Genomic DNA, 27,617 nt, shown 5'->3' with positions numbered 1-27,617 from the left:
GAGGCAGGAGCTGTGACGTGGCCATGGATCTGTGTGGGTGGTGTCTGTGGAGGGACCCGTCACATTGCAGCAGGTGAAGGGCTGAGATACCCCGAGGCCCAGCCAGCAGGACTGTGTGACCGAGACACTTGTTTTCTATGCAGAAGCAAGATAGAAGGGCTGAGTGTGTTTGCTGCTTGGGAATTGGGTAGAAATAGGTGAGGTCTACTGTGGTTTAAGTGTCATATTAAGAATAGCAAATAGGTTTTATCTTCTGTACTAAACCTGACCAATTAGGGGTAGTTACCAGAGGCCACTCCTAAAGCTTAGTGAAAAGAGTGCTGTCCTCGATTATCAATGCCTGCCATGGGTATGGAAATGGTCAGTGTTGGCTTAGGTCCCAGATTTGGAAACTCTGCTCTTTGTTTACATCTGAATCTTAGGTGAACATGGGGAATGCACTTAGATCCTCTGGTGAATTGAAAACACTGACCTCCAATGACCTTCAATTATTTTGTTCCTAAAATAATCACCCTTGAGATTCTGAAGTTTGGATGGGGTGCTTCCTGGATTGTCCAGTTGTTTTCCTCATTTATCTTGTGACTCACGGGGGTAAGGATAGGCTGACCCCCCTGCGGTGTGTCATTGGTAAGCTAGAGAACAGGATCAGAAAGCCCAGAATCCGCTGAGTCATGCTGAGTTCGTTGCACCAAGCTGTGTCCAGCTGAGCTGAGCCAGGCTGACCTTCTCTTGTGCATCCCACGTGAGCCCAGCCTCATCTCTGAGGAGCCTGGATTTTGGGGATGTTTTAGTTTTCTGCTTTGTTTTGTTTCCCCAATGTCCAGTGGTTTGTCTTTCTGGTAAGAATGGCAAGATTAATGGCAGGAAGGACCCTGATGAGTGAGGGCTGTGGCTAATGACATGGGCTGGCTGGCATAATGCTCACAGAGGTCCAGTGGATCAAATATCTGGTTTGGCATGACTTGGAGATGCTCAGCCAGCCATGGACAGCATTCCCTGCCCTGAGGTCAGCCACCTCCTCACCCCAGCCCAGGCTGAGCGCCCAGTCGGCCGCAACAGTAGCTCCAGAGTGTGGTCTAATGGCTGTCAGCAGCCTGGCCTGTGAGGCTGCTGTCATCCTCCCCGGGAGCTCCCGTAGGTCCCTTGGGCTCAGGGAGGGGGAGCCAGTTTGCCCACGGTGACTTCAGGCCATCCCTCAGCTTAGCTGGGGCTTCATTTCTCAGGGCTTATGGCTGTCCTGTGAGTGAAGCACAGTGAAAAGGGCGAGTGGGGATGAGGGATGGGGAGATGGGTAGGATCCAGGTAATATTAGCAGAGCCCTCATCCTAAGATTAATGAAGAGGGTTCAGTAACAGAAACAAATTACATTTAAAAAATCCCTTCTAGCTTCTGTGTATGGAGAACGAATTGAACCAGAGCACAAGAAAAAGGAACAAGACCAGTTAGGAGGTCACTGTGAATTCAGGCCTGAGAACATGCAGGCTTGAACTCCCGTGGTGGCAGTGGGGTTGGAGAATATTGTATGGATTTGACATCCATTTGGAAGGCAGAATTGATGAGACTCACTGAGGGAAGGGAGTAGTAGGAAAGCCAAGGATGACTCCCAGTTTTTCAGCGTGACCAACTAGATTCAGGACACTCCATTTCCTAGGATTCCAGAATCTGGGAGATAATCATCAGGCTTGGGCTGGGGTCAGAGATGAAGAGTCCACTTTTGGATATATTAGGTTTGAACTGCCTTTGGGTTATCCAGATAGAGGTGTCAAGTAGGCAGTAGTATGTACAGTTCTGGAGCTTTTGGCTGGTGACATAAATTTGGGAATTGGTATAAGTAAAATAATTAAATACACAGAAATGGAACAGATCACCTTTGGAGAGAGTTTATAGTGAGAGGACAAGAGAGCCCAGGACCAGGCGTCAAGAAATTCCATTATTAAGAGGTCTGGTAGTGAGGATGAGCTGACTAAGGAGGCTGAAAAGGAGAGGACAGAGATACAAGGGGTCAGTCTGGTATCACAGGACTTAGCACGATATAGAGGACATATTTCGAGATCTTGCTGGGCTCCTTCTGCAAAGGTGCCTTCTGCAAAAAACTGCCTTTCCCTGCAATGTGGGGAGAAGTCTAAGCTGACTGTTCATTTCTGCTTTTTAGGATTTGCTCTAAGGTCTTTGGCCTTGGGCCCCATGGCTTGAGTCCATATGTTGGCTTAGGGTCACTAGAGCGGCTTCCAGTAGAGTGGCTTCTTCTTGGGACTTGGATGCCCTGGAGTTTGGGTGAGGTGTGACTAGTCAAGGAAGGGTATGTTTCGGGGGTTGGCCTCTAGTGTCTGTTCTCATTCATTCCCACTTGGAGGTTTGCTTTGGGAATGCTCTGAGGGTTCTGAGAGGGATCAATGGGAAGAGTGGGATTTGATGGGCCCTCAGAGTTATCACTGAAACCATGAGAACCTGTCACACCTCTTAATTTGTTCATTCATTCATCCATTGGTTCGACTTTGTACTAGGCTCTCGGGTAGGTGCTGAAGACTTAGAGGCATCAAACATGGCCTTTGTCCTTGAGGAGCTCCCAGTCTAGTGAAAGAGTAGACACCCAGACATTAGAGCGATCAGGAGGGTCTGCACAGCAATGGGATGCCTGTGCCAGGTTTTGAGGTTGGGCGAGTGAAAGAACATTCAGTTGTGCTTGGAGGAACAAGGTTGGCTCCCAAATGGAGGAGGTTGTGGGAAATTTCTAGGTGGATGAGATGGTGGAGAGAAAGTAGGGCATTCCACACTGAAGAAACACATAGGCAAAGTGACACAGTGTGCTGTACCTCGGTGTCTTGTGTGCCCGTAAGTGGTTTGTCACGGCTGTAGCACAGAATGGGGCAGTGGCAAGGCGAGAGTTAAGGCTTGAAATAAGCCTTGAATCCCAGGCCAAGGCACTTGGGCTGTATCGTGAGGCTGATGGGCCCACCGGTCATTTGTTGACTGGGGAATGGCCTGATCCAATCTGCATTTTAAAAAGATTTCCTGGTGCTGTAAGGAGGTGGAATGGGCAGCAAGGCTGAAAGGGAGGGATGCCGGTTTCGAAGTCTGAGGAGAGATGCGGAGTGGGATCCAGGCATTGGTGGGGCCGCCCCGATGGCCCATGAGGTGCTGGGGTTCTGTGCACATTAAGGGTTGGATGTCTTAACTCTTGTTGCTAGGGGAGGTGGCCTGACTCAGGGCCTGGTGGGTGCTGTGTTCCAGGTGGACACGCACATCCATGCGGCTGCCTGCATGAACCAAAAGCATCTGCTGCGCTTCATCAAGCACACGTACCAGACGGAGCCTGACAGGACTGTGGCGGAGAAGCGGGGCCAGAAGATCACCCTGCGGCAGGTGTTTGACAGCCTGCACATGGACCCCTACGACCTCACTGTGGACTCGCTGGATGTCCACGCGGTGAGTGAGCTTCCACTCCAGTGCCACCAGCAGACAGCAGCCCTGGCTGGGGACTCAGCCCCCTGGAAAGCCACCGTGATTGTGCTTGCGGGGAGGCGCTATGGAAGCAACTCTTTCTCTTCTATCTGACTAAGAGATCATGTGGCCTCAGAGAATAACAGGTCTGGGGCAGCCATAGGACAGGGAAAGAGGGTGTGTGGCTTGGGGCCCGACAGGTCTAAGCACTAATCCCACTCCTGCCACTTAGGAGTTTTGTGCCCTTAGGCAACTCACAGAAGCCTTTATTTCCTTGCCTATAAAATGGTGACAGCCATGTGCCTTATTCACTTTAAAAAAAATATTGAAACACTAAATGATAGTGTAACTGCTATGGAAAACAGTATGGTAGTTCCTAAGAAAGTTATGTATAGAATTACCTATGCCTCAGCAATTCACTTCTAGGTATATACCCAAAAGAACTGAAAGCAGGAACTTGAACAGATACTCACATACCAATGTTCATAGCAGTATTATTCATAGCAGCCAACAGATAGAAACAGCCCGTGTTCATCAACAGATGAATGGGTAAACAAAATGTGGTATATCCATACCATGGAATATCGTTCAGCCATAAGAAGGAGTAAAGTACTGATACATGCAACAACCATCAATGAACTTTTCAAAAGATTACACTAAATCGAAGCCAGACTCAAAAGGACAAATATCATGTGATTCCACTGATATAAGGTACCTAGAATAGGCAAATTCATAGAAATAGAAAGGAGAATAGAAGTTACCAGGGGCAGGCAAGAGGAAGGCATGGGGAGTTAGTTTAGTGGGTATAGACTTTGGGATGATAAAAAAGTTCTGGAAATGGTTAGTGGTGATGGTTGCACACCAGTGTCAATGTACGTAAAGCCACTGGAACTGTACAGTTAAAAATGGTTGAAATGGTAAATGTTGTGTTGTGCATGCTTTATTAGAACAAAAAAAACCTTTGTTAAACAGAACGTTGAATGATATAATATGGAGAAAGTGCTTTACAAAATGTGAGCAGTGATAGGGAATGCTCTATTATTCAGTGGTCCAGCCTCTCTGCTCACTAAGCCAGCCGTGTCCCAAGCTGAGCTGTGGTGACTTGCAGATGGGGCCCCTGCTGTTCCTTCACAGGGGGCCTTGCCAAAGCATCCCAAGCTGACCGAATAAGGATCCATGGTCCTGGTTCCCAGGAGTTTCTAAGGTTTCATGCAAGAATTGACATAGAAGATGTCTTTCGGTGTGGCCATACAGAAGGCCGTCTCGTAAAGGTCTAGAGAGGGGAATGTGCGTGGTGGCTGCAGAATGATGCGTCGATTGGTGTGGTCTCCTCCCGCAGGGCCGGCAGACATTCCACCGCTTTGACAAGTTCAACTCCAAATACAACCCTGTGGGGGCCAGTGAGCTGCGTGACCTGTATTTGAAAACTGAAAACTATCTGGGAGGAGAGTACTTTGCTCGGATGGTCAAGGTGAGTGAACCCTCAGTCTCTCTAAGGCCTCTCAGGTGCCTGCCAACATCTGCCTTCAGAGAGTGGGGGCCCTGTGTGTCCCTGGCTCCTTTCCCTCCCTTTGTTCACCATCAGCTCAGGGAAGGGTGAGGTGCCCAGGTGCCCAGTGCTGTGGCCTGGCTGCCTGCTCCAGGCAGTGCTGCATGTGCCAACTGCAGGGAAGAGGAGGGAAGGGTATCCACCTTGGACGAGCTCACAGCACCTGGCCTGGCTTTCCTGTCTCTGCAGCATGAACCCGGCTGGGTGCAGATGAGCTCCGTGTGGAGATGCTTCTGCCGTGGCTGGTTCTGCAGACCCAAGGCCTTCCTCCCCAGAGGGAGCTTCTGCTAAAGTGGAACAAGAGCTTACAGGAGCAGGCAGCCCTGGGGATTTAGATCAGTGCTTCCAGACTGGGAACAAGGTGGCTGGGGGAGCCACAGGACCCTGCTGGTGATGGAGAGTGAGGGTCTCCTATGTAGCTGGGATGCACTGGGGCTGACCCAAGCTGTTCTTACGCCAGGAGGTTGCCCGGGAGCTGGAGGAGAGCAAGTACCAGTACTCAGAGCCACGGCTCTCCATCTACGGCCGCAGTCCTGAGGAGTGGCCCAACCTGGCCCGCTGGTTCATCCAGCACAAGGTCTACTCTCCCAACATGCGCTGGATCATCCAGGTGCCCCGGATCTAGTAAGTCAGGTGGCTCCGCTGTCTGCCCTGTGCCCTACGGAGGTGACAGTCTGTCCCTCGTGGGCTGCTGAATCTGCACTCCTGAGAGGTAGGGCCTGTTCTGGTGCCAGCTTAGGCTTGTCCTTTCCAGGGATTTTTCCATGGAAGGAGTGATAAGCAAAGATGTCTGCATGATACTAGAACTCTTTTTTTTTTTTTTTTGAAACAGAGTCTCACTCTGTCACCCAGGCTCTGAGTGTAGTGGTGTGATCTTGGCTCACTGCAACCTCCACCTCCCTGGTTCAAGCAATTCTTTGCCTCAGCCTCCCGAGTAGCAGGGATTACAGACACCCACCACCGCGTCTGGCTAATTTTTGTATTTTTAGTAGAGATGGGGTTTCACCATCTTGGCCAGGCTGGTCTTGAACTCCTGATCTCGTGATCCACCTGCTTCAGCTTCCCAAAATGCTGGGATTACAGGTGTGAGCCACCGCGTCCGGCCGACACTAGAACTCTTGATCTTTGAAAAATATAGCAGTGCAAAAGCCTTGGGGGAACAACCATCCTCACCTTCTTCTCATTGTGGGTTGAGGATGGATTGTCCTTCTGGTGAGACCCGGAGTATGGGGAGAGCTGGTAGTGGTCTACATTGCTGGCCCTCTCCCTGGATGTCACTCAGATGACTGCTGTCCTCTCCAGGTGGCTGGCCAGGGTGGAGCCCATGGCTCCAGGATGGACTGGGGTATGTGGTTTAGGGAAACAGAGCTGAGTAACAGAATGTTTGGGTCACTGGGAGTTTGAGGACTCATATCTCAGCCTGTTGGTCAGCCAGAATGCCAACATCCCACTCCCAGTGGCCTCTGGCTTGAGAAAGTGCTCTGATGGGCGTGGGTAGGTGTGGAGCTTGCAAACCAAGGCAGAGTATTGCAGACATTGCTGGGAGAGGAGGAGAGAGGAGGGATCTGTGTTCAGGCCACATCTGACTTGACTCTGGGTGTTTGATGGGGACACAGGGTGCCTGAGGAAGTGACTGGGGCTGCTCTCTGACAGGGCAGCAGGCTGTTGGATCCACCTGATAAGCGAGTCTTTGCTGTCCCCCAGCGATATATTTAGGTCGAAGAAGCTGCTGCCAAACTTTGGGAAGATGCTGGAGAACATCTTCCTGCCCCTTTTCGAGGCTACGATCAACCCCCAAGATCATCGAGAGCTTCACCTCTTCCTTAAATATGTAAGTGTGGGTGGTGCCCCAGGCAGGGCTCATAGTGGCAGGAATGGATTCGCTGTGAGCTGGGTCAGGTTTGCTCCCGCCCTTCACCGAGGTATCTCAGGTCCTGCCACCTGTGATCCAGGCATGGGGTCACCAGCCCCAAGAAGGTGGATTTCTAAAAAGTCCCCTTCCCCTCAGGGGCAGCTCTGGGAGTCGTGGGTGGCGGGGTTGGGGGGTCTTGGGGCAGGCCTTTCCAGAGAGGAAGGCAACAGTGGACAAAGACTGGGAACTCGGTTCCTGCCAGGTGGGGCTGGAAAGGCTGGATCTAGCCCCCGACAGCACCAAGCAGCAGCCTCAGGTTTTTTTTTTTTTTTTTTTTTTAAGAAATGCAAACACTTTAATTCACCTGCTTTACCAGCAACAAAGGTCCTCACACCATGTGTGATTAAGTACAAACCCCCAAAACGTATTTCCTTTCCAGATTCAGTTAGTTGTAGGAGAAGGAGAGGAGCAGTCTGGGAGAGACTTAACCAGGGAGGGAGGGAGAGGGGGCGGGAGCCAGTCCCTCCCTCTGATGCCTGGCATCCAGGGGGTATCAGATGGTGATACAGGCCAGTGCCCGGTGATGGATGACTTTCTACAGGGAGAGGTGCAGGGGGGAGCCCGAGGGCTGGGGCACAGGGGAAGGATTGAGTCTGTGTGCCCAGAAAGTGATTGGACAAGCTGAGGGACATCATCGAATTTATGTTTTAGACAAACATATTCTGGCTGTTGTATGGAGATGGCCCAGAAGAGAAGGTAGCTGGAGGTGGGGGCAAGGGTGAGAGTCAGGGGCCTGCCTGGGGACAGGAGGGGAGCTTGACCCAGTGGAAACAGCTCACACTCGTGTGTGCTGCCTGGCCTGGTCAGACGCCACGATGTGATCTCACCTAAGCCTCACAATTACCCCATTACTATCATCATTTTGTTGTTAACAATAAGCAGAATTATTATGTGCTTGGTGTGTGTTGGACATGGTGTTAAGTGCTCTCCCTGGATTATCTCATTTGATCCTCGCCAAAGCCCTGTGAAGCTGCTAGCTCCAATTGACACACAAGGAAATTAAAACAGATCATAAAGCTAAAAGTGGCAGAGCTGGAATGCGTGTCCAGGCAGGCTGACTCCAGCGATGTGCCCCGAACCCCTATTCTATGTTGCCTCCCAAGTGAGAACAGTGAGGTGCACAGCAGCTACCAGCTTGTGTCTCTGAGGTGTGGCAGTGCAGGGACTCTGCACAGAGTGTGGGGTTTGGTGAGAAGGGGTGGGTGTAGACCTGGCAGGACCTGGACAGAGACTGAAGGAGGCATTGGGGGGAGTCTAGGATGCCTCCCAGGTGCCTGGGTTTGCAGGAGCATGGATGGTGCACTGTTCGAAGGTTGCTGCCAGCAGTGGAAGAAGAGCAGGTGTGGGGAGGAGCAGGAGGAGGAGACAACGTATTTTGCGCCCGAGGCTGTGGGAGATGCAGTGGTGAGGCCCTGCTTCAGCTGGATAGAGCTCAGAAGAGAGGCTAAAGTTATCCCCATGTCAGGCCCCAGAAAGTTTGGGTGAAGTATGGGGCTAGTAAGCATAGAGCAGAGCTCACGGTCCTCCCTGGCCCCCCAAACCCGTCTAGGGCGTGCTTAGGGTCATAGCAGGGACCCTGTCATTTCCTTTGACACACAGGGCTCTGTGACACCGAAGATTCTGGCCAAGACCCTCATGCTGCCTTGCTCCTCTGGGCCCTTGCTGCCCCCAGTAGGAACAGGAGAAGCCGGCAGACCTGGCTGGGCCTGGGGCCTGGGCTGGGAGCCCCCCAGTTTGGGCCAGTTGTGGATTAAGGGGGACAGTCTCTTTCTCCCTTCTGCTATTCAGAGGCCCCTTTGCAAAGCACTGCCGTGGCCTGGTAGCAAGCCTCCCCTCTGCGCTGAGAGCCCGCATGCTCCATGAATGTGGTCTTGGTTGGGGATGACCTCTGGGATCAGCCAGAAGGCTCCAGTGACTTGGGAGGGGCCCCCAGGGGTCTCAGCTAAAATAGAACTGCAGTGGAAGGGTGGGGGTTTCCTGAGGCTACTCAGACCCATCTCAGAGGGCAGCTCCCAGTGGGGATTGGAGAGCAGAGCTGCCTCCCAGGAGCCACGGCTTAGCCCAGCAAGGACCCTCTTGTCTGTCTGTGAGGCAGCTGGGTGGTTTCTCCTGGGTTCACCTGGGCATGCGCTAGGGTATCCTCCAACTACAGCTCCAAGGAGTGCAGACCCAGAGACCAGAACCAATTTTTTTTTTTTCAGACGGAGTCTTGCTCTGTCACCCAGTCTGGAATGCAGTGGTGCAATCTCGGCTCACTGCAACCTCCACCTCCTGGGTTCAAGCAATTCTTCTGCCTCAGCCTCCTAGTAGCTGGGATTACAGATGTGTGCCACCATGCCTGGCTAATTTTTGTGTTTTTTTTTAGTAGAGACTGGGTTTCACCATGTTGGGCGGGCTGGCCTTGAACTCCTGACCTCGTGATCTGCCTGCCTCAGCCTCCCAAAGTGCTGGGATTACAGGTGTGAGCCACCGTGCCTGGCCGAACCTGGTTTCTTGAGCAACTTTCTTAGTTGCCTTGGCCCTGGTTTGCTCAACTGTAAAATGGGGCTGGCAGCCAAGCCCTCCCTCCCCGGTTGCTCTGAGTATGAATTAACTGATGTGAGTGAAGTACTTCAAGCAGGGCCTGATGCGTGATGTGTACTAGGACCCTTCCCCCTCTCAGCTTGTCGCTGCTGCTGATGGCAGTGACTGCTGCTCCCTGCAGGCTGACCTCGGCACAGCAGAGGGACAGGTGGTGGGCATGGCTGGCTCACCCTTCACCTGGCTTGGCAGTTTCCCCCACTGTCACCACCACCACACAGGGGCTTGGCACTCTCCTGTCTCACCTCCAGAGTACCTATGGATGCTCCGAAGGGGCAGAACTTGGTGTTGCACTCACTTTTCATCCCTGGGAGGAATGTGGCCTCAGCTAGGCTAAGGGGTCCCCAGCTGAGGTGTGAACCTGAGGGGCCCAGACCCCCAGGCCTCTGGCAGTTATGAGCCCCGGGAGGCTGAGCCGAGACTGAGTCCTTGGTGCTCAGGACCTGTCCTCCTGCCCAGGTGACGGGGTTCGACAGCGTGGATGATGAGTCCAAGCACAGCGACCACATGTTTTCTGACAAGAGCCCGAGCCCGGATGTCTGGACCAGCGAGCAGAACCCACCCTACAGCTACTACCTGTACTACATGTATGCCAACATCATGGTGCTCAACAACCTCCGCAGGTGCGTGAGGCCTGCCCTCGCACACGCTTGGGTTCATGTGTTAGCATGTGCACACATGCACACACTCATGCATGTGATCCTTGTGTCCATGTGCACCTGAACCAACACGCGTGTCCATGTGCCCACATACCTCAAAACACACAGCACTTTCCAGCCTGCTATGTGAGGCGTGTCTCCACATGATCACACACATGCAAACATGCCCACCATAACACACATACCAGTACAGACATATGTCATGTACAGTATGCAATGCAGCCACAGTCCACACGTGTCTACACGTTTATATGTACACACACCAGTGCACACTCCATGTGTACCTGTACGTCCCTGAGATAACAGAAGCATAGGACATGCTATCACACACATGCATGTTCACTTACTGCCACACCAACAATATCCACATGTGCATATTTTCGTTCAGCAAATCACTGGCATGCGATAGGCACTACCCTGGGCACTGGACAAATAACAGGGAAAAAAACAGACTAAATCCATGCACGCCCTTACAGGCAGAGGCTCCCACCAATATGCACACAGACGAGGCACATGTGGCCAGGAGTTAGCTACCCAGGGCAGCAGGACACCAAGCCATTCCCTTCCCTACAAGTCTTGCATCCCACTTTCCCCTGCTGGGCCCTCGGGCCTCTCTAGCTCAGCCTAAACTGGTGCTAGTTGGTGGGTGTGGAGGTTTTGAATGGGGTCCTGACTGAAAGAAATGGCCTGGCAGGGTGGAGGCAGTCCTGGGCTGAGCTTCTGGAGATCGGGGCTCTGGTTCTGGCTTTGCCACTGACCTGTTCAGTGGCATGGAACATAGACTTCACTCTCCGAGCCTTGGTTTGCTCATTTCCATAACACAGAGGTCAGACTCCATGGTTTCTCATGGCCTTCCCTGCCCTGCAGTTCTGCGAATGCGGGACACGAGGCCAGGAGAGGAAGACAGGAGAGTGGCTGGAGGGCACAGCAGGGTCCCTTTCTACCGCGAGGCCCACTCTCTGCCGGTAGAGGTGATGCTTCTTGGTTCTAAGGGGTCCTGGGGCCTGGGCCTCTGCATTTTAGGAGAGGTAGTTTCCAGGGTGCACTGGGTCAGCACAGCTGACCGTAGGTGGTCATTCCCCCTGGAGCTGACCCTGAGCTGAGGCTGCAGGCCCCAGGCAGAGCCAACTGGGGGGGCCTTCCTGATTCGGGGCCCCTTCTCTTACAGGGAGCGCGGCCTGAGCACGTTCCTGTTCCGGCCGCACTGTGGGGAGGCCGGCTCCATCACCCACCTGGTGTCTGCCTTCCTCACTGCTGACAACATTTCCCATGGGCTGCTCCTTAAGAAGGTAAACAGGCCACTCTTGGGAGCCTGCCCTGAGTGACTGCCCTGCCTTGGGCTTCTGGGAGGCTCGGTCAGTGAGGCCAGAAGGCTGGGCCCTCTTCTGGGCTGGGATGTCTGTCCTTATCTTGGTTTTATTTTTAATTATGAAAGTAATGTAATCAAACTCATTGCAATTTCAATTTTCCAAAAACTGGAGAAATGAAAAAAAGCCAGCCCTTATTGCTGTTACTTTAATAGAACTAGCCATTATTAGCTTTTTAGTATATCTAATTTCCATCTTTTATCCACAGCATACTTTTAATGTGTTTATTATCATAATGAACACAGAATTTAGTTCCTGCCTTGTCCCTTATTGTTGTATGACAAGCATTTTTTGACGCTGCAACATAATGTCTATGCTTTTCCTTCCAAAGGCTGTTGTAGGATGAAGGGTCTGCCACTTTATCTGTAATTGACTCAACCAGTCCACACTAGTTGGACACAGAGTCCATCCACCTTTTCACTGGTGTACCCTTGAGCTCTGTGCGTGCAGTCTTCTCCATATTTTGGATCACTTTCCACTGGCACGCTGTTTGATCAAAATGCTCCCTTTCCCTGATGCCGGTGAGGTGTAACCATGGGTCACGTTTTTGGGTAGGGTGGGTGCTACAGTAGAACGCCACTCTGTCCTGGGCAGGTCCGCCCTTCCCATCCCTCCAGGGATCATCTCCCGGGAGCTGGAGTGTTTATAGTCTCAACCTGGCTGTTTGCAGTCAAAGCAACAAAACAACTAAAGTGGGGCATCTTCTAGACTAGGTCCATGCCTAGAGGCAAGGAGCTGAAGGTATAGGCTGGAGTGGGCTGCCCTTCCTGCCCTGAGCCTTGCCTCCAGTTTGGAGCAAGAGTGAGCGCTTCCAAAAATAGGTAGAGGCACCAGGGAGGGCTGGCATGCAATGCAGGAACAAGATGAACAGTGGGGAAGAGGGAGAGTGGGTCTGAGTGTCCTTGCTTCCAGGAACTCGGGTTGAGGACTTGGGCAGACACCGTTCAGACCCCTGGTTTCCACTGGTGAATGCTTCTTCCCTCCCTTTCTCCCTTCCCTTTTCCCTTCTCCCCTCTCTGGCACTTGTCACATGAGTTTGGTGGTTCTTTTGCAGAGTCCGGTATTGCAGTATCTCTACTACCTTGCTCAGATCCCCATTGCTATGTCTCCTCTTAGCAATAACAGTTTGTTCCTCGAATATTCCAAGAACCCTCTGAGGGAATTCCTGCACAAGGGACTGCACGTTTCTCTTTCCACCGATGACCCTATGCAGTTCCACTACACAAAGGTGAGGGCTTTGGGGTGAGGACAGTAGTGCCTCAGTAGGCACCAGTCCTAGCCTGTCTTCCCATTTTAGGGACCCGAGCCCTTGGCTCAGTTCTGCTTTTGGGGTGGGGCTGGTGGCCCAGTGAAGGCAAAAAGGAAGCCACTGTTGGGGGTAAATTTTGCCTTCCAGGAGCCCTTTGGGGTTCTTGAACCCTCAAAGGCACAATTTAGTATCTTTGCCTTCCTCTATTTTTCCTTTCTTTGACATTTGTGAGCTCTGTGACCTTGGTGAAGTTATTAGACCTCTGGATCAAGTTTCTCTTCATCTGTAAAATGGAGATAAAATTGTCTCTATCCCTACCCTGTGAGGATTCATGAAGATAATGAATCAAAGGATTTAATATAGTGTTTGCATATATTCAAAATAGTTGCTACCTTTTAAGTCAATGCTATTATAATTTCTACACTTTGGGTCTCTGGGAAAAGAAAAGAGGAAGGTAAAAGTGGTGTCATGCATGGGTACCAGCCGCAAGTGCACCCAGCATGTTTTGATAGTGTTGACAAGACCAGCCATTGCTTAACAAAAACAGAAGCACCAGAGTCTTTTAGGACAGAGGTTCTCCAACCTCTTGGTCTCTGGACCCCTTTATACTCTTAAGAATTGAAGCTTTCAAAGACCTGTTGTTTATGTGGGTTATATCTACTGATATTTACCATGTTAGAAATGAATAAGAAATTTAAAAATATTTATTATCTCATTTAAAAACCACATCAATAAACCAATGAAATGTTACATAATAACAATTTTTTTTTCCTGAAAAGTAAGTTTCCCCTGCCTTTGTGTTGCATTTTTAAGCCTCTTTAATGTCTTAATGGAAGTCAGCAGGACTCTCCTAGCCACTTTTGCATTCAATTTGTTTTTAATCAAAATATGTAAAAATAGAAATCTTGCCTCATGAAAATACATAATGGGAAAAGAGAAGACCTTTCAAAAAGTCTTAGCACCCTCAGGGATCCTTGACCTGTACTTCGAGAACCATTGCTGTAGGCTACAGCGGCAGTGGGGCGGGGAAGGGGTCACAGAGGGTTTGTGATGAATAGACACTTCACATCCCAGAAGGGAAGCAAAACCACAGCTCAAACCCAGATCCTTCTGGGATTACACCATTTTACCGCTTATCCTATGATCACTTCTCTCTTTTTTTTTTTTTTTTTTTGATGTTCTATCTCTGCTTTTAGTACTTTACTCATCTATCTATCTATCTATCTATATCTATCTATGGCGAACTTAAGAAAATAGTGTGTTAGAAAGAAAAGCTAGAGGGCAAGTGCTAAAAGTGGTATGACTAGAGGCTTGTCACAGGACAGCAGAGACTGCCATCCCTGATGACTGGCACAGGGCTTCAACATGAGCTCTCAGTGCTGGTCAATGAACAAATGTGGAGGTGTGAGTTCAGATTTCTCTTTGACAACCCATGATTTCACAGAAGAAAAGATCTTAGGTGTTGAAGGTGTGATGTTTGATGATCCAGGTGTCATTCAGTGAGGAAAAGTTAAACCTGCAGTGTCTGATGTTGTTAGCTTCGGACATGTGTGAACGATTGACATGGAAATCCTCCTGTCTAATCCACATGCTTTGTTGGGGGGTCTAGGAAGCACTTATGGAAGAATATGCCATTGCGGCTCAAGTGTGGAAGCTGAGCACCTGCGACCTGTGTGAGATTGCCAGGAACAGCGTGCTGCAGAGCGGCCTCTCGCATCAGGTATGGAGTGTGACGGTGCTGCCTGTGTCCCTCCTGGGAAGGCTGCCTGCTGTGTGCCAGGAGCCTTCCAGACACTGGGGATCTGTGATGAACACAGCAGGCAGGGCCTCTGAGACACTCAGGCACAGGGAGAGAAAACGTGGCAGCCTCCTGCGTTTTCATAGTTGCTTCCTCACCCTTCTCAGACCTCTACGCCTCCTTGGAGAGGCCTTCCCTGATTGCCTATTCTAAAGTAGTCACACACTTGCTATTATTCTCTATCCCCTTAATCTGTTTTTCTCCGTACCATTTATTCCTGCAGATATTCATTTTTGTGTTTTTCTGTCTTTCCCTCTAGAATGTAAGCTCTGTGAGGGCAGAGGCTTGTTCAGAATTATATCCCTGAGCCCTAGATAGTCCCTGGCACATAGCAGGCATTCAATATTTCTTGAATAGATGAACAGTATCTAGACTGAATAAAAATCTAGACTATGGGACCTAGACATCGTCATTTTTTAAAAAGCCCCGTAAGTAATTCTGATGTGGAGCTAGCACTGAGACCCATGTTCTGATGTATCTTAGGTCCCCCGACACCTCCCTGGGTGATGTCACTGGTTAGGGAGAGGTTGCATTAGGGCCTGTGCTTGTCAGATGATGATGCAGCAGAGTTAAAGGCTTAAGATTCTTTTCATGTGCAGTGTGGTGCCTTGGATTGGCCCTCCCCAGAAACATTGTCTGTCCTTGTCAGCTCTCAGGAGGGACTTCTTTTTTTTTTTGAGACGGAGTCTCGCTCTGTCGCCCAGGCTAGAGTGCAGTGGTGCGATCTCGGCTCACAGCAAGCTCTGCCTCCCAGGTTCACGTCATTCTTCGGCCTCAGCCTCCTGAGTAGCTGGGACTACAGGCACCTGCTACCATGCTCAGCTGATTTTTTGTATTTTTAGTAGAGATGGGGTTTCACCACGTTAGCCAGGATGGTCTTAATCTCCCGACCTCGTGATCTGCCTGCCTCAGCCTCCCAAAGTGTTGGGATTACAGGTGTGAGCCACCACGTCCAGCCAGGAGGGACTTCTTAATTAGTCTTACCTCCTTCCCCTTGCCTTTCCCATCCCCAGCAGCTGCTGCAGACCTTATCTTTCCTCTCTGATCAAGGAAAGCACAGCCAGGAATGAAGGGTTGTCTGAGGATGACTGAGGTTGTCAGGGTGACATCCTTGAGGACACAGAGGCCAGGAGGAATTTTATGAGTTCTGTGGGGATAAGATGTCCTGACTAAAGATGTGCTTCAGGGGGACTAGTCTGATTTGCTGTGACTGATGTCAAAGCTGCCTACATGGCTATAGAAAGTGAATCAAAAGTACATCGTTTCATTTGTATTTCTCTTGGTCCACAGGAAAAGCAAAAGTTTCTGGGACAAAATTATTATAAAGAAGGACCTGAAGGAAATGATATTCGAAAGACAAATGTGGCTCAGATCCGGATGGCATTCCGATATGAGACCTTATGCAATGAGCTCAGCTTCCTGTCTGATGCTATGAAATCAGAAGAGATCACTGCCTTGACCAAATAGGTCCAGCATTTAACATGCATTTTAACTTTTTGGTTCAATTTCAAGTCTGCTGTGGCTAATAGTGGTCAAGATTCTAAACTAGGACTTTCCTCTGTTAAGAGGATGCCTCTGAAGAAATTTTAAACTGGTGATTTTGGTTGCACTGCTCACTTTAAGATTTAACATGCTCACTTGTATTTCTGAGTAACAAGATGGTGACTTCTCCTTGGGGATCTGGGAGCTGAGCACTTGTCTATATTTGTTCCCAATTTTCCAATTATTTCTCTTGAAACTGCCAATGCCTGAACTGTTGGGGCCAGGATTTTCCATGGTCAGATGCCAAGTAACATGAGGTCTGTGTGGTTTTCTGCCATACTTTTCTCCATTGGCCCAAGTAGGCTTATTGGTAGTTGTTCATTTCAGCCTCTGGATGGCTGGCTGCCTTAAACACAATCAGTTTCAAAGCTCCATTTCATAAAAGGGCTACTTTGAGGGAGTTAAGATGGAAGACTTCCTTCTTGATAATTTGTGTTTTTAGTGAATTTCTTAAACCGTTTTATTTAGCCCTCTTCCCCCATTTCTAGTTGGAAGCCAAATGTACTCATGAAAACAGCCACTCCTATTCTTTTTTTTTTTTGAGTTGAAGTCTCGCTCTGTTGCCCAGGCTGGAGTGCAGTGGCGCGGTCTTGGCTCACTGCAAGCTCCGCCTCCCGGGTTCACGCCATTCTCCTGCCTCAGCCTCCTGAGTAGCTGGGACTACAGGCACCCACCACCACGCCTGGCTAATTTTTTGTATTTTTAGTAGAGATAGGGGGGTTTCACCGTGTTAGCCAAGATGGTCTCGATCTCCTGACCTCATGATCTGCCCACCTCGGCCTCCCAAAGCAGCCACTCCTATTCTGAGTCTTGGTTTCTTCACCTAGAAAGTGAGGGTTTGGACTAGACAAGTGGCTTTCAGGGTGTTCTGTGAATCCCCTCATGAATACTTTAGGGTGGGGGACGGAAGGGAGTGAGTGATGCTTAGGGGCTGTCAAACTGACTCTGGTTCATCAGTTTCACACCGGGGCTGCTACATAATACTTTTGTCTGAATGAAGAACTTCAAAAAGCACAGGACTGGATGACCTCTGTTCCTTTTGGCTCTAATATGCTACAACTGTAGGCCAATTATCACTTTACCAGTTAAGAGTTAGGCCAGGTAAGTGAAATTTAACTGAAGGTCACACAGCTATTAAGTAATAGGCCTACAACTGGATTTTCTTATTCCAAATCCTGTCTTTTCCCCACTATTCCATTAGACCCCACAAATGTTAGTTGTGTGTGTGTGCGTGTGTTTTTTTTAAATCACTGTAACCGGGTGCATTTTTTTAAGGCAAAATTTCTCCCTTACCTACTATGATGACTTCAGAAGATACAATGGTCCCAGGGGCCAGGTAGAAAGCATTTTAAAGACCAATCTGAATTAAGCTTTATCAATGTGCTCTTCATCTGTGCTACTAGTGCCTGGTATGTAGTAGGTGCTCAATAAATGCATATTGAATGACTAAGTGAATTTCTTTTGGCAACTTTTTAAGGACATGTGCTCTTAGTACTCAAGAGGCTGCTCAAGGACCTTCCTATCTATTTCTGTGGTCAAATTCAGACTACAGGAGGTCTTTTTGAATCATTATATTTAGAAGAACCCGATTTCTGCCTGTGAACTTATCTGACTTTAGACTGTCTCATCTTGTGACTTTACAATGCCTGGCCAATTCAGCATATGGAACTACAAATGTAGTCTTTTTATTAGGCAGATATATATGCTATCTTGCAGCTAATTATGAAATTGAGTGAAAATCCATTGTTATCTTAGGGATTAGTTGTGAAAAGCCCCTATTTGTATACATTTGCCCTAACATAGGAAGTATTGTGTAGTTTCTCATTGTCATTTTATCTGTATCAAGTATCTTTTCTTTTAATTGTTAAATAAAGTCTGCTAGGACTGTGGCTCAATAATTTAAAACTAAGGATAATCATATTTAAAGCAAATGTTAAAGTTTTTTTACTCTTAAGATTGGGCACCAGAAAAGCTATCAATAATAATAGCTAATGTATCTTTTACTAAGACTCAGACATGAATGACATTCACTAGGAAAACTCAAAATTTTCAAACTGAAGCTCACTAGACCCGGAAGATAAATCTTTTGTTATCTTCTCTAACTTCTACCCTGTTATAGTTCATGAGCAAACTACACACGTTCATTTCCGTTTCCCGGGATATTATTTTAGTCTGTCCAGCTAACACCATGTTGGATTTTACCTGTCCTGCAAGCTTTTCCGACATCCTTTCTATAGCACTTTGTGCTTTTATTACATTGTTATACTTAATTGGCCTTTTGGGGGACAAATCCCTGCTTTCCTTTGTGTTTGCAATTGGAATAAAAGGTAATTAATAGCATACTGGCTCAGTTTCGAAAGGAACAGTTTTTGAGGCAGTTTTTCCTTCCTTATCCTTAAGGGCTCAAGTTCCCTTTATGTGTTACTTCAAATTGTACCGTTGAAACGATCGCCATCATTGCTCTTTGCCTCATGGAAACAAATCACAGTTCCTGGGTTGATATTTCTCATGGCCTCTTGGATTAAAAAAGAGCTGAAAGCACATTTCTCCTGCTTTCTCTTTACTTCTAAGTGTTGGTGAAACAATATTCTTCATTTCCTGGGTTTGAGACATGACTGAAGGTGATATACCCAAATACTCTCTGCCTAAACTATGACCGTTATAAAGAACAAGTGTAACTAATTCCAATAAAAGGAATACTAACCAGATAAACATAGTTCCTTGGAAATTTTTGCAATTAGTAAGGTAGAAGATGACAGAGCTGCAAGAGTGTCAAAACCTATCTCTGCAAAGGCTTTTATATCTTTTGACAGTAAAATGTGCATTTCTCCACAGTATGATGATACAGTCAATTTAACTACCAACTGCCACTCATTCTTATGTCTTTGCACTTTTCAGCACTGAGATTCTATGATGTTTCTCTAATTACATTCTTATATTTTGTAAACAATTTTACATGGTAAACAAACTACAATAGGGTTGAGCATTTTATTTTTACTGTCTGTTGGGGTAGGGGTCCACAACCCCTGGGCTGTGGACAGTACTGGTCTGCTGCCTGTTAGGAACCAGGCTGCACAGCAGGAGTTGAGCCGCAGGCGAGTGAGCATTACTGCCTGAGCTCCACCTGCTGCCAGATCAGCAGTGCTATCAGATTCTCAAGGAGCGTGAACTCTGTTGTGAACTGCACATACAAGGGATCTAGGTTGCATGCACCTTATGAGACTCTAACTAATGCCTGATGATCTGCGGTGGAACAGTTTCATCCCGAAACTATTCCCACCCCACCCCTGGTCTGTGGAAAAATGGTCTTCCATGAACGCAGTCCCTGGGGCCAAAAAGGTTGAGGACCACTACGGGAGGGTGAAAAGACATAAGATTGAGTCTGTTGTCAGCTGCTTATGTTTATATTATATTGTCATTGTGTGACCCAGCATAAATGTGAGTGACCTGTTGACTTCCCTAATCTCCAAGTAGTTTTCTTATTCCTGGACTTGACTTCAGACAATAACAGTTAAAATGGAAATTCTTTAGACTATCTTTTAATAAACTCAACTTCCCAATGTTAAAAATCACCAAATCAAAAGATATTTTCAAGCAGCCTTTTCTCCCAGATATATATTAGATATAAGGAAATCAAGTCCATTTTGAAATGAATTTTAAAACAGCACACAAACATTACAAGCCCCCAGCACACAATATAAAATAGTTCTCTGCGGAATATAAACATTTAGTATATTAGAATGTGAAATTACGTAAGAAAAGAATCTCTTCAATTAGCTAAAACTACTTGCGAAAGATTATTTATTGCACAATTTATCAGTGGGTACTAAGAATAACACAGATACTATTATTCTCAACCTCTAAATTCAGTACATAGTAAAATTCATTTTCTCAAACTAAGGTTCTATACATAATCAGAGTAAACCCTGTTATTGAGTTAGGATAGGGAAAACAAATTCCTTGAGTTCATGAAACCACTTCACAAATCCTAGAAGGCACACATTATATTTCCTATCATGGTAAGAACATTTAAGTACTTCATATTTAAAAAAGACAAAGCTGTACAGAATACAAAAAGTGTACATTTCATCCATTAAACAAATTTACAACTTCTACGATTAGTTATTACAGTAGAACTGACCTAACATTCACATCTAAATAATTATCACCCAGTTTAATAGAGCGAACAAACAGCTGTGCTCATTTATTTGCTAAGGCTATAATAACATTTTATATTCACAGTAGATCAGTAAGTGTCTTGGAGCTCACATTGTAAAATAAAAAGGTTTGGGCCCTATTGAGTCACTGGGCTCAATGTTAAATAATTCCTTGAAAGGTGAAGGATTCTGGGGGATAAAATCATTGGCTATCCCTGGAAAGATCCAAAACTCTGTAAGGTAACTTTGTTCACTTTCCAGAAACATTTTAAAATTATGCAAACTGAACTAAACTCAGCAAGTCTAATCTAAAAGGACAATTTAAAATCTTAGAGCTGGAAAAGGTTTCAGTGGATCATCTATCCCAAGGTTTTCAAAATACGTTCCATGGAATACTAAGAATCTATGGAGGAGATACAGGGTTCTGCACATTTGACTTGAATTTAATTAAATTTTTTTTTTAAAAAACTCCCACTATATGTGTTACTCACCAAATTCAAACATGCTGGATATCACCAATGCATTAATATGTTTTTATTCATTGACTTAATCACATTTATAGTATATAAAGTTTATACAATAAATAAGGACATTTATATTAATTTGACTTTTATATAGTGGGGTGCAGGGTATGTATGTATGCACGTGTGTTTAAGGGTTCTGTAAGATTTTCCTTGAAAAAGTTTTTGCTGCTGAAACAGTGTGAAAACCACAAATAAAGTCTCAGTTTCTAAAGTAGGAACCTACAAACAAGAGTGAGAGACTTTCTCAAGGTCGCACAACCACCAAGTGCATTGCCAGGTTGATATGATGGAGCCCCTGGTCCTCCGCCTGCATAAACCTCCACGGGGAGTAGTTAGCTATTTGGTATTTAGCTGTCCCATTATGAATGTCAATGGATTAGTCTTCAGTATTTTGGGGGGCAAAATCAAGCTACCTCTGGCCAGATGTTTTTCCTTGAAATAAATTTTATTTGCTTGCCTATTAAAATCCTATTATCCAGAAATTCTGTCATCAGTAAGTGGCAACTTAAATTGTGTACCCTGGTTTAGGAAAATAGTAATATTTGCAACTTATGAATAAGTCAAAAAATTATATGGAATGTTAAATTTTAAAGGAGACAGGCCCTTGCTTTATTACATGCTGAATGTTAATTTTAGAAATTTTAGTTCATAAGCAAAAAAAATGGTTGAGGTGCGACTGAAGATCACAATTCCATTATTACTATATTCTTTCAGAATATTTTAACGGAAAGAGTATTTCAATGGAAGTACTGTGAAACAGTAAGAATGCCAAATTATCTTCTAATTTTCATAAGTATTTTATGTATATATGGTAAAAAAGCCTCACTCTATTTTCATGTCTTTTTTTTTTTTTTGAGACGGAGTCTCGTTCTGTCTCCCAGGCTGGAGTGCAGTGGTGTGACCTCAGCTCACTGCAACCTCCACCTCCTGGGTTCAAGCGATTCTCCTGCCTCAGCGTCCCGAGTAGCTGAGATTACAGGCACCTGCCACCACGATTTTTGTATTTTAGTAGAGCTAAATTTTTGTTATTTTAGTAGAGACAGGGTTTCGCCATGTTGGCCAGGTTGGTCTCAAACTCCTAACCTCAAATGATCTGCCCACCTCGGCCTCCCAAAGTGCTGGGATTACAGGTGTGAACCACTGCACTGGCCTCTTGTCTCTTAATCTAAGAAATTTGAGGACTCTGAAATCTCAGAAAGATGTTTTCAAGTTAAGGAAATAAAAGCACCATAAACCAATATTAAATGACTTATAATAATTTAGAAATATAAAATTTAGTATTTGTGATGCAGAAGAATTTCCTTTTGAAACTCCAAGATGTGTGAGCATTATCAAAGCCATTTAGAACAGTTACCCAGCTGTGGGAAAGCACTTCCAGAACAGCCAAGAAAATTTCCCAGGAGAAATCCATTTGCAAAGGAAAGTCACACCCAACTTTGTAGACCTCACTCAAATTATACAGTATGGCAAAAACAAACAAACAAATCTTTAAGCACAGTAGTTCCAAAACACACTGTTAAAGTTATGAAATAATTGTGGATCATTTCAAGTAAAAATTATTAAAGGAGCAATAATTAACCACAAGGGGGCATATATACTCCTTAGATTCCAGCAGAAAGACTAGTTTTAAGTAGTAACATGCACTTTGAAGTATTCTATATTTTCAGTCACTTAAAATTTCCTCTCTCCGATGGCTACAACTTTTTAATATTTGAGGTTTATTTTATATCTAAGTAAAAAGATTCCAGAATACTCCTGCCCTGCAAAACAGTAGTGTTTCAGAAGCCTCTGGAAGTGCTGCTGTTACCTTTAGCAAATAATTCAAGAGCTATTAGTTGTAATAATACAAATTTGAACAGATGAATAACAGGAAAATATGGTCTAAAACAGTAGCAAATTTTAGTACCACAAATGGAAGACATGGGAAGTTTATTTTTTAAAGGGGCACAAATGATCAGAATAGCAAAAATAAAAGAGTGGGCAAAATGGATTTTTTTCTGTGTCTGTGCCATAACCCTGCATTCTTCCCCCATGACCAAATATTTGTAGCACACAATAGCAACAGAAGACTTTCACTCCAAGGTCATGGCCTGTGGGGCTGGCCTGCCTCATCAGCCATGTTAAGAATATAATTAGCCATATCATCTTCAGTAGGTGCATCTGATACCACCCAAGATTCATTTGCTCCAGTCATCTGTAGGCGACAAATAGGGCAATTCCTGTGTCGATCACTCCTATTAGAGAAGTCAAAACAAGAACAGTTTGCTTTTTCTTCTTTTTTAAAAACAGGATTTTATTTAAACTAATACATGCACATGGCTTTAAAAAAGGAAATAGCATAGAAGTATACAGTGAAAAATAAATCTCTCCCTCCTATCTCAATCCTCAATTCTCTTTCCCAGGGGCAACCACAGTTACCAGTTTCTTACATATTCCTCTAGAGATAGACTAAGCTTGATTAAGCTTTATGTGTACACACAAGCATGCAGGTGCACAGACATCACTGCTCCACTTGTCAATATATCTTATAGACTATTATGTATCAGCACCTGTTAGAGCTGTTTATTCTTTTTAACATATACTGTATCGCTATGCCATAATTTGTTTAACTAGTTTCTCACAGAAGGACATTTAGGTTTTTTTTTTTCCATCTTTTGTTGCTACCAACAATGCAGCAATTCACATCCCCATACCTAAACAGGTAAAGTTTTCCTTTATAATAAAAATTCCTTCTGAGTCCTAAGAGGAAATTCCCTCCTACCAATGGAAGAGTTGGTCAAAGTGTGAAGTATAAATGTTTATTTGTGATTATTTAAATGGAAGCCATTACTCTAGGAATAACTTCTTGGCAGTGGCAAGGGAATATGACAAGAGGAAAGAATATTATTAATTATTTTTCTAAATAACATCTACATGACTTTCAACACTATATGTACCTGTTGCTTGCTTAAAGGTCTGAAAAAATTCCTATGGCTCATAAGCAACAGGAAGATTTATATAAAAATGGAGCATACAAAGTTAAAATAAAAGACAAACTTTACAGGCACAATAATTTTTCTGACAGGGAAAGAACTCATATATGATCACTTTAAGATTATGTTTTCAAAAAGGATTTTTTTCTTGTCAAACATTATTTTGGTAATTTAAAAAATACCATATTTGAGCCAGAGACATATCATGCAGGGAAAAAACGTTTTTCTATTCAACTCTCAGTGAAATCTGGGACCAAAGTAATTATTTATATCAACTGCTCTTTGGCTTTTACACAAAAATTTCGAACTCTGTTCCAAAAACTAAATGTGAAAGCTAGAGCTGGCATATATTATTTAGGTTGATTTCTGGTTCCTCAGAGATATTTTACAAGATAATTATATGTGTGCTCTTCTGTGCACAAAACATCACAATTTAAAAATAGTCAACTTCTGCTTCCAACCAACAGAGGCTAGATTTATCTTCCCACCTAAAATTACTAAAACAATGGTTTCATATAATCTTTCAAATAAAGCACTGGCCATCAGACAACAAAGGACAGTGATCCCTGGGACATGGGGGTCAAAGAAGGTGAGACCTATACTTGCCCCAGCTTACAGCCTCGAGAGTTTCTAGCCCCTGATCAAGAAGGGGGAACCTTGATGGAACATGATAAACTTCCTGAGCTGAACACACAGAGCTGAGAATCTTGGGGGGCCAAACAGCTAGGGTTTACAGGGCAGGGTAATGGAAAGCTGCACAGAGGGAAAATTCCAGAGGTCCACGCAAGTGTCCCCGCCAGAATACTCAGCAGAGTGCTGAATACTCAGCAGAGTACTGATCAGTGTGTGCATGTGAGGACACTACCTGAGGCTAAACAATCAATCAAAGGGCTTTGAGGGGATAGTCCCTTAAAGCTCACTGGGCCTGGGAAACTGCCTGTTTCACCAGCCAGATTGGAAAGCCTCATAACTCTTGGGGCATTAGTACAGTTCTCTAAAGGGTCTTGCTATTAGTGGGACATAATTAGTTCTAAACTAAATACTGCTCTGGTCCTGCCTAACAAATCACAAAAGCAAGATCCAAAAGAATCAAACTGTTTCCAAGTCACTTAACTATATTCCAGAAATAAGCTCAAGAATATTCATAGGAATACAAAAATATCCAATACCCAAAAAGGTAAAATTCACAAAGTCTGGCATCCAGTTGAGAATTACCAGACATACAAAAAAGCAGCAGAAAAATATAACCTTTAATAAAGAGAAAAATCAATCACAACCACCCAGAACTAACACAGACACTAGAATTAGCAGGCAAAATGGAAAGTGATTATAGCTATATTCTATATAGTTACAAAACTAGAGGAAAGCTCAAAGATACTAAGAAGAGACATGAAAGATAATAAAAACTCAAATCAAACTTCTAGAAATGAAAATTATCTGAGGTTAAAAAAATACACTGGATAGAATTAATGGCAAGTTAGACACTAAAGAAAAAAAAGACTAGTGAATATGAAAAGAGATAGCAATAGTAACTATCCAAGATGAAACCCAGAGAAAGACTCAAAAAAGAAAGAAAAAAAGTAGCATCAGTGAGCTGTGGGACTACTTCAAGTGGGCTAATACATGGTAATTGGAATCACAGGAGATGGGAGAGAAGATAGAAAAATATCTGAAAAAAAATGGCTGAAAAATTTCCAAATTTGATGACACTATAAATCTACAAATCCAAGAAGCTCAATAAACCCCAAGCACAAGAAACATGAAAAAACTACTCTAAGGCACATCATAATCAAAGTGCTCAAAACCAACGAAAAGAAAATAATCTTAAAAACAGAGGGAAAAAATGGCACATTACCTACAGAGGAAAAAAGGATGACAGAGTTCTCATTAAAAACAATGCAAGCAAGATGAGTGTGAAGCAACGTTATTAACATACTGAAAGAAAAAATACTCTCAAGTCTAGAATTCTGAATCAGAAAAAAAGTCTTTGAAAAATGATATTCAGACATTCAAGAAGAGCCTATGGAATCTACAAAAATACTACTAGAACTGATACATGATTTTAATAAAGGTGCAGGATACAAGGTTGATATACAAACATCTATTGTATTTCCATACACTAGTATCAATCATAAATTGAAATTTTAAATACTGTTTAAAATAGCATAAAAATATGAAATATTTGGGGATAGATGTCAAAGATATGCAACATTGAAAACTACAGAAATTGGTGAGAGAAATTAAGGCCTAAATAAATGGAGAAATATACGGTGTATGTGGATGGGAAGACTATTAGTAAGAAATTCACTCTCCCTAAATTGATATATTTATTCAATGTAATCTCATATGCTGCTAGTGAGGGTGTAAAATGGCACAAGACTGCTTGGGAAAATAGCTCGCAGCTTTTTAAAAAGTTAAACACACACCTACCATATGATCTAGCCATTCCACATCTAGGTATTCACCCCAGAAAAAAACCAAAATACATCCATAAAATGACTTGTCCATGAATGTATCTAGCACCTTGATTTTGTAATAGCTAAAAATGGAAAACAATCTAATTTCCCTCAATAGGTGAATGGATAAACAAGCTATGGTATCCACATAACAAACATTACTCAGCAATAAAAAGGCATGAACTATTGATACATGCTACAACATGGATAAATACCAAGACAATTAGACTGAATGAAAGAAGCCAGACAAAAAACACATATGATTCCATTTATAAAAATTCATAATTTTTATGGGTGTGTATATATGTTGAAACATATTAAATTGTATATTAAACACATGTAGTTTATTGCATGTATTTTATAAATTCTCCTAAACGCTCAAGTCTTATTTTGTAAAATAATGAACTTGACTAGTTGATCTCTAAAGTTCCCTCAGGTCCAGTATTCAAGAATTTATTCCTTCTAAACACATATACAGAATAAATGTAGAAACGAGGAGAAAAAAGGAGGAAAAAGGGAAATGTTTTAGACTTAAGTCAGGCACAAATTTTCATACAGCAAAAGAAAAGTGTCAAAACTAAGGTACACCCCCACATTTAATAAATGTTAGGTGTAAAAATAAAAATAGTTTTAACCAGCAGAAGACATGCCATAAAATTCAAAGTACTAAAGAATAAAATCTCTCTCATACTTAACCACAGTATTTTTGCACTTTTCAAAGTTTATTCATGTACACTATCCCACTGACCTTGGCCTAGCCCATGAATGCAGTAGGTAACTTACCATTTATCAATACACTTCTGACAAAAGCTGTGAGCACAAGGCAGGATGAGGTCAGCCCGCCCGTCCATGCAGATACAACACTCCTCCTCATCGGTCAGCTGCTTCACCCTGCAATGTGAAAACTGAGCTGAAACAATTATATTCTCTGTCATTATGCTTTATACTTTGTTTTTGTTGCTTTAAAAAGCATTATTAAACATCTATATGCCCACAGTATAAAGCACAGTATGACTCAAGTGCAAAATCAGACTAAAGTTAACATTATCTTTTAGGGATAGCAAATATATTAGGGAGAAAGTATTAAGAGGGGTACATTTCATAAAGAAAGACTAGATAAAAGATACATTTTGTGATAAAACAGGCAAAAGTGTAAATAGTCAAATCTTTCTGGAAATAACTTAGCCCATTTTAATCATATTGGACTTATATAAACAAATTTAACCGATATAGTTATTGCATTACTGAAAGACAGGGATACGGTCTGAGAAACTCTTTGTTACGTGATTTCACTGCTGTGTAAATATCATAGTGTACTTATACAAACCTAGATGCTTTAGCCTACTACATACCTAGGCTATATGGCATAGCCTGTTGCTCCTAGCCTACAGTAACATACAGCATGTTACTG

At 44.6% G+C, this 27,617-nt stretch overlaps 2 protein-coding genes across 10 annotated transcripts in view; one reads left to right on the top strand and one right to left on the bottom strand.

Moving 5' to 3' along the window:
• AMPD3 (adenosine monophosphate deaminase 3) overlaps positions 1 to 16,523 on the top strand; it is a 55,640-nt gene extending 39,117 nt beyond the window's left edge. For all 6 annotated transcript variants that reach the window (XM_025357420.1, XM_025357418.1, XM_025357417.1 and 3 more), the window contains 9 exons: positions 3,232 to 3,426; positions 4,781 to 4,912; positions 5,451 to 5,614; positions 6,695 to 6,821; positions 9,942 to 10,105; positions 11,310 to 11,430; positions 12,563 to 12,736; positions 14,367 to 14,477; positions 15,846 to 16,523. In XM_025357420.1, coding sequence (XP_025213205.1) covers positions 3,232 to 3,426; positions 4,781 to 4,912; positions 5,451 to 5,614; positions 6,695 to 6,821; positions 9,942 to 10,105; positions 11,310 to 11,430; positions 12,563 to 12,736; positions 14,367 to 14,477; positions 15,846 to 16,022 — 1,365 coding nt within the window. In that variant the 3' untranslated portion in view covers positions 16,023 to 16,523. The remainder of the gene's footprint in view (positions 1 to 3,231; positions 3,427 to 4,780; positions 4,913 to 5,450; positions 5,615 to 6,694; positions 6,822 to 9,941; positions 10,106 to 11,309; positions 11,431 to 12,562; positions 12,737 to 14,366; positions 14,478 to 15,845) is intronic.
• Positions 16,524 to 19,811: 3,288 nt separating this feature from the next.
• RNF141 (ring finger protein 141) overlaps positions 19,812 to 27,617 on the bottom strand; it is a 28,803-nt gene continuing 20,997 nt past the window's right edge. For 2 of the 4 annotated variants that reach the window (XM_025355247.1, XM_025355248.1), the window contains exons 5-7: positions 26,990 to 27,097; positions 26,059 to 26,063; positions 19,812 to 23,009 (exon numbers count right to left, since the gene is read on the bottom strand). In XM_025355247.1, the coding sequence (XP_025211032.1) occupies positions 22,969 to 23,009; positions 26,059 to 26,063; positions 26,990 to 27,097 (154 nt within the window). In that variant the 3' untranslated portion in view covers positions 19,812 to 22,968. Of the gene's footprint in view, positions 23,013 to 26,058; positions 26,064 to 26,989; positions 27,098 to 27,617 lie in introns of all 4 variants that reach the window. The other 2 variants (XM_025355245.1, XM_025355246.1) reach the window with 1 other exon arrangement.

Source organism: Theropithecus gelada, chromosome 14, assembly GCF_003255815.1.
Source record: "Theropithecus gelada isolate Dixy chromosome 14, Tgel_1.0, whole genome shotgun sequence".
NCBI classification, from domain to species: Eukaryota; Metazoa; Chordata; class Mammalia; order Primates; family Cercopithecidae; genus Theropithecus; species Theropithecus gelada.
The sequence above is the reverse complement of the archived record's forward strand: the minus strand, read 5'-3'. Positions and strand labels throughout refer to the sequence as shown.